The sequence below is a fragment of the Ochlerotatus camptorhynchus genome, unplaced genomic scaffold, assembly GCF_037179485.1.
Source record: "Ochlerotatus camptorhynchus isolate MF236.1 unplaced genomic scaffold, CSIRO-AGI_Acam_v1.1 ptg000434l, whole genome shotgun sequence".
NCBI classification, from domain to species: domain Eukaryota; kingdom Metazoa; phylum Arthropoda; class Insecta; order Diptera; family Culicidae; genus Ochlerotatus; species Ochlerotatus camptorhynchus.
Window position 1 is genome coordinate 1649034 of NW_027040920.1, and position 12378 is coordinate 1661411.

At 44.4% G+C, this 12378-nt stretch overlaps 1 protein-coding gene across 2 annotated transcripts in view; it reads right to left on the reverse strand.

The window, feature by feature from the left end:
- Positions 1-3048: 3048 nt before the first annotated feature.
- casp (Fas associated factor casp) overlaps positions 3049-12378 on the reverse strand; it is a 30170-nt gene continuing 20840 nt past the window's right edge. For both annotated transcript variants that reach the window (XM_065234609.1, XM_065234610.1), the window contains 6 exons: positions 4617-4741; positions 4402-4547; positions 4175-4329; positions 3966-4102; positions 3408-3883; positions 3049-3338 (listed from right to left, as the gene is read on the reverse strand). In XM_065234609.1, the coding sequence (XP_065090681.1) occupies positions 3258-3338; positions 3408-3883; positions 3966-4102; positions 4175-4329; positions 4402-4547; positions 4617-4741 (1120 nt within the window). In that variant the 3' untranslated portion in view covers positions 3049-3257. The remainder of the gene's footprint in view (positions 3339-3407; positions 3884-3965; positions 4103-4174; positions 4330-4401; positions 4548-4616; positions 4742-12378) is intronic.

Here is a 12378-nt window from a genome sequence, read left to right on the forward strand (position 1 = left end):
AACAAGCTTTGATCATTATTTCCTTACGCTGCCGCTGGCTTGGCCGAGCGACGACCGACCGACTGCAAACCAACGAGCGAGCAGCGAGCGCTGATTGGTTTGTGTATGAAAGGGGAAAGGTAGGAAAGAAGAAGACAGCCAAACATTTTTAAGGCAACGCTTATAGCGCGAATACTCCTGCAGATGCTGGGTATTGGAATGATAAAATAATGTATCTGAGTAGAAATGTAAGAACAAATGACACAGTCATCGCTACAGTTCTTGATCCAATCTTTCTTTTAAAGTGCGGAAACAAGTATATATTCTCAGGAGGAAGTGCAGAAGCTGAAGACTGGCATCTTGCAAATACCTCAGAGCACGGGCTGACAGAGGAATTCATGACAGAAGCCTATGTGTCGCCGGTTGCTCCTGAATCCATCAAGATAGAAGAGGAGATCCGGGACTACATGAGTCCGATGATGTAGATGCGTACAAGAAATACGCCATCAAGATGATCTCATTGGATCCAAAGACAAAGGGGTTTCGAATCTCTTCCACCCTCATCTCATCTCTGACTCTCGTTTCTCTCAGATCCATTTGCAAAGACAGCACGTCCATTCGTAATGCTTACGCTAAAACGCAATTCAGGCAAAATCTGGCTAATTTGATCACATATGATGTCAGTCTTCCTTGTCATCCACCGAGCAAGGAGTATGTGAAGAAGGTTGTATTGTCCTTTGGGAATGCCAATCTTGTCATTCGGAATATATTTGCTCTGATTGTGCATGTTGCAGTCGCCGATATAGAATGATCTCCGGAGACCATCGTCTACAAGTCCTTGTTCGATGCTACCGTTTTAACTCATTACTGCTAGGAATTGAATGGGAATGATGACCCTATTGAAGACTCACGCAATGGAAGCCAGAGTGGGAATGGCAGGACATTATGAATGCAACTCTCATCACCCAAACCTTGAAGGCATGGAAAGCAATTTCTCGTTATCTTGCAGCTTGTTGCAGAAAAGGAGTTGTAGTGGCTTCAGCACCGTGGGCAAGAATCATTTCTGATGGTTACAACCGAGGACTTGCTCCGAAGAATAACCGAAACCTGGCCGTAATACTGGCTTCATGTCCTCAAAAGCAGATTGGAAATGAAATCTGGACGGCAGAATTGAGCAAGAATATTGGAAAGGACTATGATGATATGAAACTGTACTCTCGTCCAAACCTCCAAGACATTACGGCTGATGCTGGACATGACACGGTTATCAAGATTGCCAAGAACATGAAAGTCTCGGGCAAGACAGGAGATATTCCGGATATCAACATTCCTCGTCCTGAGGAGGATGATTATGATCTGAATGAGTCAGACTATGAATAGAGTTGTTCATAACTATCTAGGATTTCAGGAAAAATGGACACTGGAGATGATCAGCCCTATTCTGCGAGTCACGTGACTCTCTGTCACCGGTGAGGTGACAATAGTCACCTCGTGTGAGGTGACTCTCCATTTGATTTACACGGAGAGTCACCTCACACGAGGTGACAATTGTCACCTCACCGGTGACAGAGAGTCACGTGACTCGTAGAATAAGGGGGGATGTGGCATTCCTCGGCTCGGAGGATTCCAGCAGATTTGGTCAATTCCTTCTGTGGGAATGCCAACAGGAACACACAGGAAAACTCAACTGAAAATTCCAAGTTTCCGGTTTGTCCAAAAGAAAATAAAGACGGTTTAATATTTTCAACGGCGCTATAATTCGGTGTACTCTTTACAAAGCTTGTGAACTGCGTTGCCTTAAATATGTTTGGCTGTCTTCTCCTTTCCTACCTTTCCCCTTTCATACACAAACCAATCAGTGCTCGCTGCTCGCTTGTTGGTTTGCAGTCGGTCGGTTGTCGCTCGGTCGGTGCTGCTGCTTGCATGCTCGTGCCAAGCCAGCGGCAGCGTAAGGAAATGATCAAAGCTTGTTTGCAGGGTCTTGACACAAATTCCCCCCTATTCTGCGAGTCACGTGACTCTTTCTCACCGGTGAGGTGACAATAGTCACCTCGTGTGAGGTGACTCTCCATTTGATTTACATAGAGAGTCACCTCACACGAGGTGACTATTGTCACCTCACACGAGGTGACTATTGTCACCTCACCGGTGACAGAGAGTCACGTGACTCGCAGAATAAGGGGGATTATGTTTAGTGTTGGGAACCAATTACCTGCGGTCGCCTCGGGTTTAGATTAGGTTTTAAAGGATTGGGTAATCGGGTAGGATGATTTACATCAAACAAAAACTGCTACTACGGCCCTTGGGCCTTGTTACGAGTGTCACTTCACGGTGAAAACGAAGTGAAGTGACCAGTTGACACTCACGGTGAAGTGATTGCCGTGTAGTGAAGTGACATCGGTAATAAGGGCCACTGTAATCACTTCACCGTGAGTGATAAGATGTCGAGGCTTATTACGGATGTCACTTCACGGTGAAAACTTGTCACTTGTCGTCACGTTGAAGTGATTCCCATTTGATTTGTACGGCAATCAAGGCTCTTATTATGAGTATCACTGTGTAGTGACGCCCGTAATAAGGCCCGTCACTACACCGTGAAGTGACATTGGTGATAAGGGCCCTGGGGCCTTATTACGGGTGTCACTACACGGTGATAAGGAAGTGATACTCAGAATAAGAGCCGTGATTACCGTACAAATCAAATGGGAATCACTTCACCGTGACGACAAGTGACAACTTTTCACCGTGAAGTGACATCTGTAATAAGCCCCCTGGTCACTACTTCGTTTTCACCGTGAAGTGACACCCGTAATACGGGTATACTACTACTACATTACGTTCGCTCCAATCGCGAACATTGTTCGTCTAGTACGATTGTAAAGTTAGCCAAATCATTTTTTATTTATTTTTTAAACAAAGCATCCTCCTCCTCCTCCTTTTCCTTCTTGGGGAAGCGGACTACTACCGAAAATTTCAAATTTTAAGATATCTTCTTTCATTAATCGAACCAAATAAATAAAAGAAAAATAGTCCACAGAAATACACGTACTCAGTAAAACGGGGAAGGCGAGAAAAGGACGAAATTTATAAGATTCGCTTACTTCCTCCTTCATATTCGAAGCGAAAGGAAACTCAATGCGTCGAGCAGCGCATACGACTGGCGGGTTTGGGGGATGAGGGGGACATAAATTACCAACATTTTGCGCCTCAATTGTTGTTTTGTAGTGAAATGTACGATCTAGCGTTGCAATGAGGCACCACTCGGCAGCACAACCGAATCATCGCTCCTCCAGTATCAGGGTCTCCTGGGGGTAGAGCTTCAGATCCTTCAACGTATTATCATAGTCTAGCGCCGTTAGCTGGATGGAATTAGATATAGGATATAAGAATTTTGCAAGAAAAGATCGAAACAAAGACAGATCACTTACGTCTCTTCGCGGCCAGCTGGAGATCACCTTGAACTCGTCGACTAGGAACCCTTCGCCGATGATATAGTTCAGTAGAATGCGCAGTGGAGTGTCTGTAAAGAAGCGTCGTTCCAGCATCGACCCGGTCGGTGCCCTTACCCTAATTTTGGTTATGTTCTCCCCGATGGTCTGCTCCGGTTCGGGAGGAACGGTAATTCGTGCTTGTGCCCGGATCATCTCTCGCTTTGCTTCGGCATCGGCCCGCTCGGATTCCAGCCGGCGACGCTCGCTTTGCACCATCAGCTCCTTTTGCCGTTTGGCTTCCTGCTTGGCTCGGTCGGCTTCCAAACTTTCACGATAGGCAGTGTCCTGCTCGAGTTTCACCTGCTCCCGAGCTAACCGTTCGTTCTCCTCTCGTAGTTCGATCTTGAGCTGCTCACCGTACATGTCTGACGCTTCCATCAGCTGCGACAGCAAATCATCCACACTGACATTACCTGCAGAGAAACGCGTTGAACCCTCAATTCGTGCACGGGCCACTTTGTTTGTGCCACTAATAAATAATCCATGGCCACTTACCATAGATCACCTGAAAAACTTCGCACTGGCTACGATTTTTCGCTATCACAAGAATGGCTGGCAACCGATCGGTCGGAATGTTTCGAACCGTTATCGAAGCGGTCATTCCAACGCAAGCCGATATGGAGGACAGAAACCTGCGGTGATTTGGAAGGCATATCGTTATAGATTTGAGCAACTCTAATTAGTACATGTCAACTGCCACTTACATATTTTTATTGCTTTCAAACGTCAGATCCCACCCGTACAGAACGAAGTGATCCAACAACATCTGGATAATACTCTCACACGCCAACAGTTGACCGCAGAAGACGTTCGTCAGAACACTGCCGTCGTGGTGAAGGTAGATCGCCAACAGTTTACGCTGTTCCAAAAAAATGATTTTCATTAATATAAGAAACTCTTGCTGAACTAGCTTGATGAGTGCAGCACTTACATCCCGAGCTGATGGACGGCAAGCTTCCTTCAGTGCATCCTCTAGGCTACCCTGGAAGAACATCGGATGCTGGGGTCCATAGCGTTCGACAAAGTTCTCCACGAACTGTATGCTACCGATGGCTTCGTCGTCTACATTGTCAGGAACTGGGAGAAAAAAGGAATCCTGCTTAGTCAATACCTTGAGAGGATTTTAATCATTTCATTTAAACTTACTCAAATGCTTCAAGTGGCTGTTGATAGGCGTTTCTGTGAAGATATCATCATCGTTGTTGAAGTCCGATGCATCCTCAAACTCTTCGCTGCTTTCCGAATCGATAATGATGGGCATGCTGGCATCACTGGAAGGCAATGAAAAAAGATCAAAAGTGATCGTAATTAGGGATTAAAATGAGTATGTACACTTTTTGAAAATACGAGCTTTGTGTACGGTGCGCTGAGCACCGCCTAAAAGGTTCTGTCCCAAATACTATCACCGAGTTCGTGGACCAATACCAGGTTGAATTCAAGGATGCCGCGCTTCCATCACGGATCAAATTTTCGATAAGTTCTGTAGAAATGATCCGAATACAACGTGCTTACAGATAATTTGTTCATCGCTTTCAAATCAGCATACAACACTATCGATCGAAACGAGCTATGACAGATATGTTGAGGCCCGAATGACGGTTTCCGAATAAACTGGCGCCATTTGGTCAAGGCTACGATAGATCGAGTGATAAGCATTGCTTGAGTATCGGGAACATAGTTGGAGATGCTTAACGTTAGATATCAGACTTAAAGTGGTCAATTTATACGATAGATGTGGAGATGAATGTATAGAGTTGATAGTTGAAAATTGTATATAGAGAGTAGAAAGCGAGCAAAGGTCAATTTTGAGGAAGGAACGAATCGGGTTGATCATCTCCTTTATCAAACTCCCCTGTTGTATTTTAAGGATTATTGCTTTACTCCCGGTTCTTCCGTAGAATTCCCGGGTTTTCCCGTTTTTTCCGGTTACTTTTCAAATTCCCAATTATCACCCGGAATTTCCCGGTTCGCTGGCCATCCTGCTAGAATTAATTAAAATTGTATACTTTCATTTGATCTAGAAATGACGCTGTCCGGAATTCTAAATTATGCTTCAAATTAGCGCATGAGCATGATTGACCGCCCACGGTTGCTACTCTGTTATTGCCAGATCAGCTGTAATTACACAGAGAACCAATAGCCAAATGCTTTAGGCTAGCAATCATCCTCAATGTGTAAAAACTGGTGGTCCCAAACTAGGCAATACCAGCGCCGGCCGTGCCCGAATGCAGGTCAAGAAAGGAATGGGAAGGAATGTGTTGACGTGACACTCGCTTTGATGGGGGCTGAGAAATTCAATGCTGACCGATCTTCCAACACTCCTCCCCACCAACACAAAAAAAAACTTCACTTCCTCTTCCAAACAAGCAACAAACGACTAAATCTATACACCAAAAATAGTTCATTGTCCATTCCGGAGTCACTATTAACCTTGGCGTGCCCTAACGTCTAAATTTGCATAGATTTCAAAATTCAATTAGTTCTTAAAACATAATTTATCAATCTTTTTCTTCACAACAAGTTGCATTTTGTCGGGAATCTATTGAAGTTTTTGAATCCATCTGAAAACAGTTGGGTCAATACATGGTTCAGGAGTTATTCCGGTTCCCGTTGGGGTAACTTTTGGTCGGCATTCGGCTTTACTGTTCTGTAATAAGTCTACACACGATGAACATCATGTTTTCTCTTTCAAATGATGTAATTAATTATATGATTTGAGTAGTAGCTATACTGAAGATCCGAGAGATGTCGCCCCTTCAGTGGTAGGAAAATCATTTTTGCAGTATGGAGAATATCAGAAAATCCACGATTTGTGACTAAACATGCTTTCACAGAAGGAAACAAATAAACGAGTGTTTACCTTATCACAATAGTAATGTACTCGTGCAATTTTTGTGCATCTAAAACTACCCATAAAGATGATAATGAATAAAAACTGAAAATTTTCATGCATTTCCAAATGGTTTCCTACCATTCCCATACATTCGAAGTGACTGGCCCTCTGGATGTGGATGATGTCAAAAACAACAAAACATGATTAATTGGACCAGTGGCAGCTATACCGACGGTTCACGATCACACGTCGTACGACATATCAAACTTCATGGTTTTTCTTAACTCGGCGGGTAATGGATTTATTGAGATGACATGTTCACATTGGCCACCTCCGGTACCCTCGGGGAAGTGGTCAATTTTCAACAAGAATTGAAACTGCTCGTGCGACACAGTACAGTTCGGATGATAATGGCCTTATTGACATTCAACGGTCACGATAGCTCCCTCGGGCATGTTCCGGTGCCCCGAAGAAGTAGTCAATTTTCGACAAGAACCAAAACCCGTCGTTCGCGTATCAAACTTCATGGTTTTTCAGAACTCGGCCAGTAATGGCCTAATTGAGAGTTCACGGTCATATTGGCCATCCCAATAATGTACCAGTGCCCCCAAGGAAATTATTAATTCTTGAACCAATTTACGATTTAACGTAGCTCTGTCAGTTTATGCTTTATTGAGAGTTCACGATCACATTGAGGCTCTTGCGCATATTCCGGTGCTCCGAGGAAGTGGACAATTTCCGATTAGAACCTTGTGTATCATATAACATTTTATTATGGTACTGGTCTTATAGAGAGTTCACGATCACATTGGCCTTCCCGGGCATGTTCCGGTGTCCCCGGGTAAGCGGCCTATTCTCCACAAGAACCAAAGCACGTCATGCGACTTATCAAATTTTATGATTTTGCTGAACTTGGCCAGTAGTGGCCTTTTTGAGAGCCCACGATCCCATTGGCCCTCCCGGGCATGTTCCGGTGTCCCCGGGTATATTTTCAATTCTCGACAAGAACCAAAATCCATCGTGCGACATATCAAACTTCATGATTTTGCACGGTCAGTAATGGTGTTAGACAGTCTCATTTAATTGGCCCTTTCAGGCATGTTCCACTGCCCCTCATTAAATCCATTAAAACCATGAAGTTTGATATGTCGCACGATGGGTTTTAATTCTTGTTGAGAATTGGCCACTTCCCCGGTGCACCAGAACATGCCCGAGAGGGCTAATGTGGCCATGGACTCTCAATAAGGCCATTACCGGCCAAGATTTGTAAAATCATGAAGTTTGATATGTCGCACGATAGGTTTTGGTTCTTTTCGGGGGCACCGGAACATTTCCGGGATGCCCATTGTGATCGTGGACCTTCGGTATAGCTGCCACTGGTCCAATTACATCATTTGAGACAAAAAAAACATGATGTTCATCGTGTGTATACTTATTACAGAACAGTAAAGCCGAATGCCGACCAAAAGTTACTCCAACGGGAACCAGAATAACTCCGGAACCATGTATTGATCCAAATGTTTTCAGATGGATTCAAAAACTTCATTACAATCCCGACAAAATGCAACTTGTTGTGAAGAAAAAGGTTGAGAAATTCTGTTTTTAGAGCTAATTGAATTTTGTAATATATGCAAATTTAGACGTTAGGCACGCCAAGGTTAATGTCTTGTAAATCTCGGAAAAAATAGAAAAAAATAATCATGTCAGCTCTTAAAAAGCCAACCGACCGTCAGTAGGGTGTAGCCGGCCTGGGCGATCCGTCTCTAAAACGTGTGACTCCAGAAGGGAGACAACACGCCCAATGTAAATTTGCTCGGTTGAGACTCTGCTAAGGGCGAGTCCATAAAATTTCCTAGGCAAGGATCAGGCAAGCCGGCTTCCAACTAAACGTCCAAACAGGGAAGCCCTATTATCCTCATGACATTACAAACACGATAGTCACTCAGAGAGTCAGTGAGAGCTCACCCATACCAAAAAGATCTCTACGAAAGAGAAGTTATCCTCATCGGCAGTCTCGTCACTTGCCACTAGACGTCGCTCCGATCTGGAAGTGGACTACTCTCCCCAACATTGAAACTCTCAAAAAGAGGATGGGACACGGAACTACAACGGAGAACGCGAAGTGATGTCGCATGCATTCAATCAATCAAAACTGGGAGATGGTCGTATTACGGGAACATTTATTTCGACGAACCATCCAGGCTATATGTATTTTCTAAACGATTGTTTCAACACAGACAAACAGACGTAACTCTTCATTGTGTATCTTCGTGCTCGCATTTAACGGTTGATTTGAATATTATGAGTTCCGCGAACTACTCGCCGCAGCGCTGGCATCGGATCACTTTGACGTTTCTATACATTCTATAGAATTTTAATGCAATATTGTTTGTGAGTTGGCGAGCAAGCTTGTTTTCCGCGAGAAGCCCGAGAGATGTCGTTACTGAGGTTCTATGTTTTGAGATACTATGTTTTCAAGGATAACTTTTTTCAAAGAGTTACGTCTGTTTGTCTGTGGTTTCAACATTATTATTCTATGTATTTATTTACATGTTCTCTCTATCGACTTCTTGTACTTCTCTTTCCTATGTGTGTGCGATTTCTCTCTCCCTAACTAAGTGCTGTGCTATTACGTGTCATGTGTGTGACGTCACTCTACGGGCAACTTAGCTCCAAACGAGTCTGCGCTTCTGGTTGGCGTTGAAAAGGTTTACAGGCGGGAATGCCACATCACGAGTTCCGGAAAAGCGTGTCACGGAAAATCGGCGCTACTCGCTCCTCAGTCTTAGACTGGCAAAAAAATCACTCCGTGGCGCCCTCGGCGGACGCCACACTCCAAAATGAAAAGGGCTTGACTCACCAGATGATCGTTGGCTTACGCGATGGTCACAGTCGATGACCTATCGACGGGTTCGACGCACTCGTTAGTGATCGTCGATGGTGATCCGATGAATGCAGTTCGCTGACAATGGCGTTTCACACGTCGATGCGATGGCGGTTACTCTGCCGTGCCGGTAATTTGACGGTTACTCTGCCGTGCCGGTGAGTCTCCTCGGACCGATTTAGAGACGGATCCGTCCGCTTCCGACCGGTTGGCGATTGCCGGGAAAATTCCGTCCGTCGGGGAGAAGTTGCTGCGCTTGGGTACGGCAAATTTGCTGCGAACGATTAATAGAACTCGGCTACACCAGAACAGTGAGCACAAGCACGAGCACGGACATGGACAGCACATTTGAGCACATCAAGTTACCTATAATTCGATAGCCTATCTCCTGATCGCAATTCCTACGCGCACACTTTAGTTTCTACTACACACTTTAACAACCACCACGAACAAACGCGCACACTTCAAGCTCGTTGGGAAATCACGGACGAAATGATCGACTGTGAGTCCTCAGATTAAGGAAAGTAAAGCTCGGACGAACCCTTCGTGTCCTAAAAAATGTAAACCTATTAAATTATGTACAACATGTACATTTTATATAACATGGAGCAAAGGCTACAAAGGCCTACTCCGAATCCTTAAACTAGGGAAAGCTAAACTCACCGAACAATAGATTACGCGTGATCGAGATCATTCCGCCGGGTAACAAACGGAAATCGAGAACAATGATTAAAAATTTATAAAAATGTGTTTGAATTGGAACAAACTCACCCATCCATCTATGATAAATATGCAATGGGGCGAAACCACACATTTTGAGCCCAAGCTGCACACCCTTTGCAGTGAAAAAACGCAGGCTCTGCCCGCGAACGGTCGTTTTTGTTTTCGCTGGCGCTGATTTCATTTGTTTTCCGCATATTTTTTATTTTGGTACAACCAAATAAAAAAAATATTAGTTTTCGCGTGTGGATAAGTATAAAATAAGATCTATCACGTTTTAAGAAGGTTTTGTGATATTGTAATTGACACACACACACACACACATACACCGGGTCTGGCCGTTCCACAAGGCTCCATTCTAGGTTCCACGCTGTGAAACGGAATGTACAATCATAGAGGTCACTCTAAGATCAGAAGGTCCCGAAGAAACGTGCTCAACTTTTTGGCTCAGCTCTGGTACTCTCTTCGGTCCCAAGCTAATCGATGCACCCCTCGAAACATAGGAAAATGCACGAACCCTTCATTTTATCTGTCAAACTTTCATAGTGAATCAAAACAAACATAGTGTAGTACTAGAATTTCAACTAGAATGGGGTACGTTAATCGATGTACGTGGGACCAATAGGCTTATCAAGTAGTGAGTCAATTTTAAATCAACCGGTTGGTACAATGGCATTCTGACGCTCAAGCTGCTCAAAGGAGTTGAGATCGTTGGCTTTGTGGACGATGTCGTCTTGACTGTAACAGGTGAGACCCTGGAAGAAGTAGAAATGCTGGCGGCCAAGGCGATAGATACGATTGGTAACTGGATACAAGGAGCGAAGCTGCAGATTGCCAACCACAAAACAGAAGTGATGTTGGTCAGTAACTGTAAAGCAGTGCAGCGGGCAGAAATCACCGTTGGAGAGCACGCCAATGTTTCGAAGCACGTGCTGAAGTATCTGAGAGTGATGATCGACGACCGGCTGAACTTTAACAGCTACATCGAATATGCGTGCGACAAGGCGGCGAAGGCCATCAACGCAAGAGCCAGAATAACGCCGAACAAGTCTGGTCCAAACAGCAGCAAGAGGCGTCTTCTGGCTAGTGTATCCTCATCGATACTAAAGGGTGTACCGTTTAAAATCCGCACACACTAAATTCATTCTAAAAATTCGAGTTTTTATCCGATTATTACCAAATTTTCAGAGAGTAAAAAGAAACAATTAAAGTTAGTGTTGGCATCATTCATTTAATTTATTTCGCCTTTACATCCCAATGCGCGAACCTCGACCTTAACCACAGCCATAAGATTCTGCACGACCTCAGGATCGACAGTTGTTTGCATATTAACCCATGCTTTCTTCATTTCTTTTACATTCTTCCCCACTTTAGGTCGTTTTAGAAGGTGCTCCTTCATAATGGCCCAGTATTTTTCTATTGGGCGCAGTTCCGGAGTGTTTGGGGGTTCAGATCTTTCGGCACGAAATAGACATCATTCGCCGTATACCACTCTTGCATGTCCTCCGTGTAGTTGCATGATGCCAAATCCGGCCATAAGATCGTCGGACCGTCGTGAGCCTTCAGAAGAGGGAGAAGCCGCTTCTAGAAACACTCTTCCAAATACACCTATCCATTCATGGTGCTTGCGGTAACGAAAGGTGTACTCCGCATTCCGCAAGTACAAATCGTATGCCAAATTAAGAACTTCTTGGCGAACTTCGACATCTTCTGTGTCCGGAGGTTCTCTGGAACATCCGACTTATCCTTGGCAGTCACATACAGGTTTCCTGGAATCTGGTTGAAGTCCGCCTTCACATATGTCTCGTCATCCATTACGCAGCAGTGTGTTTTCGTTAACTTTTAGTCGTACAACTTTTTGCGACCGTATTCTGTTTCTCGTCACGGTTTGGGGACTTCAGAACCTTAAACGTACGTATTCCAGCTCGAATTTTGGTATTCTGCACGAAAGTCTTGCTCACATGCAACTTTTTAGCCACATCTCGAACTGAGGCGTTCGGTTTTCGTTTATAGGCCCCAACCACGCGTTTGTGATCGTTCTCGTTGACCTGACGGCTTTTTATTCCGGATCTTCGCTTTCGATCAACAGTCAGACGTTCTTCGAACCGTTTTATGATACCAGACACCGTGGAATTCGCGATTCCCAACTTTTTTTTCCGATGACACGTTGCGACAAATCCTTATTCTCAACGTACTCGTGCAAAACTTTTCCGCGAATGCACTGTTCTTTCGTCGCCATTTTGATAACTTTTGCGCACCTGATGAAAACAACTCATAGAGTGTAAACAATACACATTAAACTATGCCTAAGCAATTTTAAACCGTACACTCTTTAAGGTACGGAGGTCCAGCTTGGATTGAAGCGCTGGAAACGAAACGGAACCAAAGAAAATTGAGCAGTACGTTCCGGCTCATGGCCTTGCGAGTCGTGAGTGCTGTGACATGTGCATCCCACATGTCATTTCCCATGC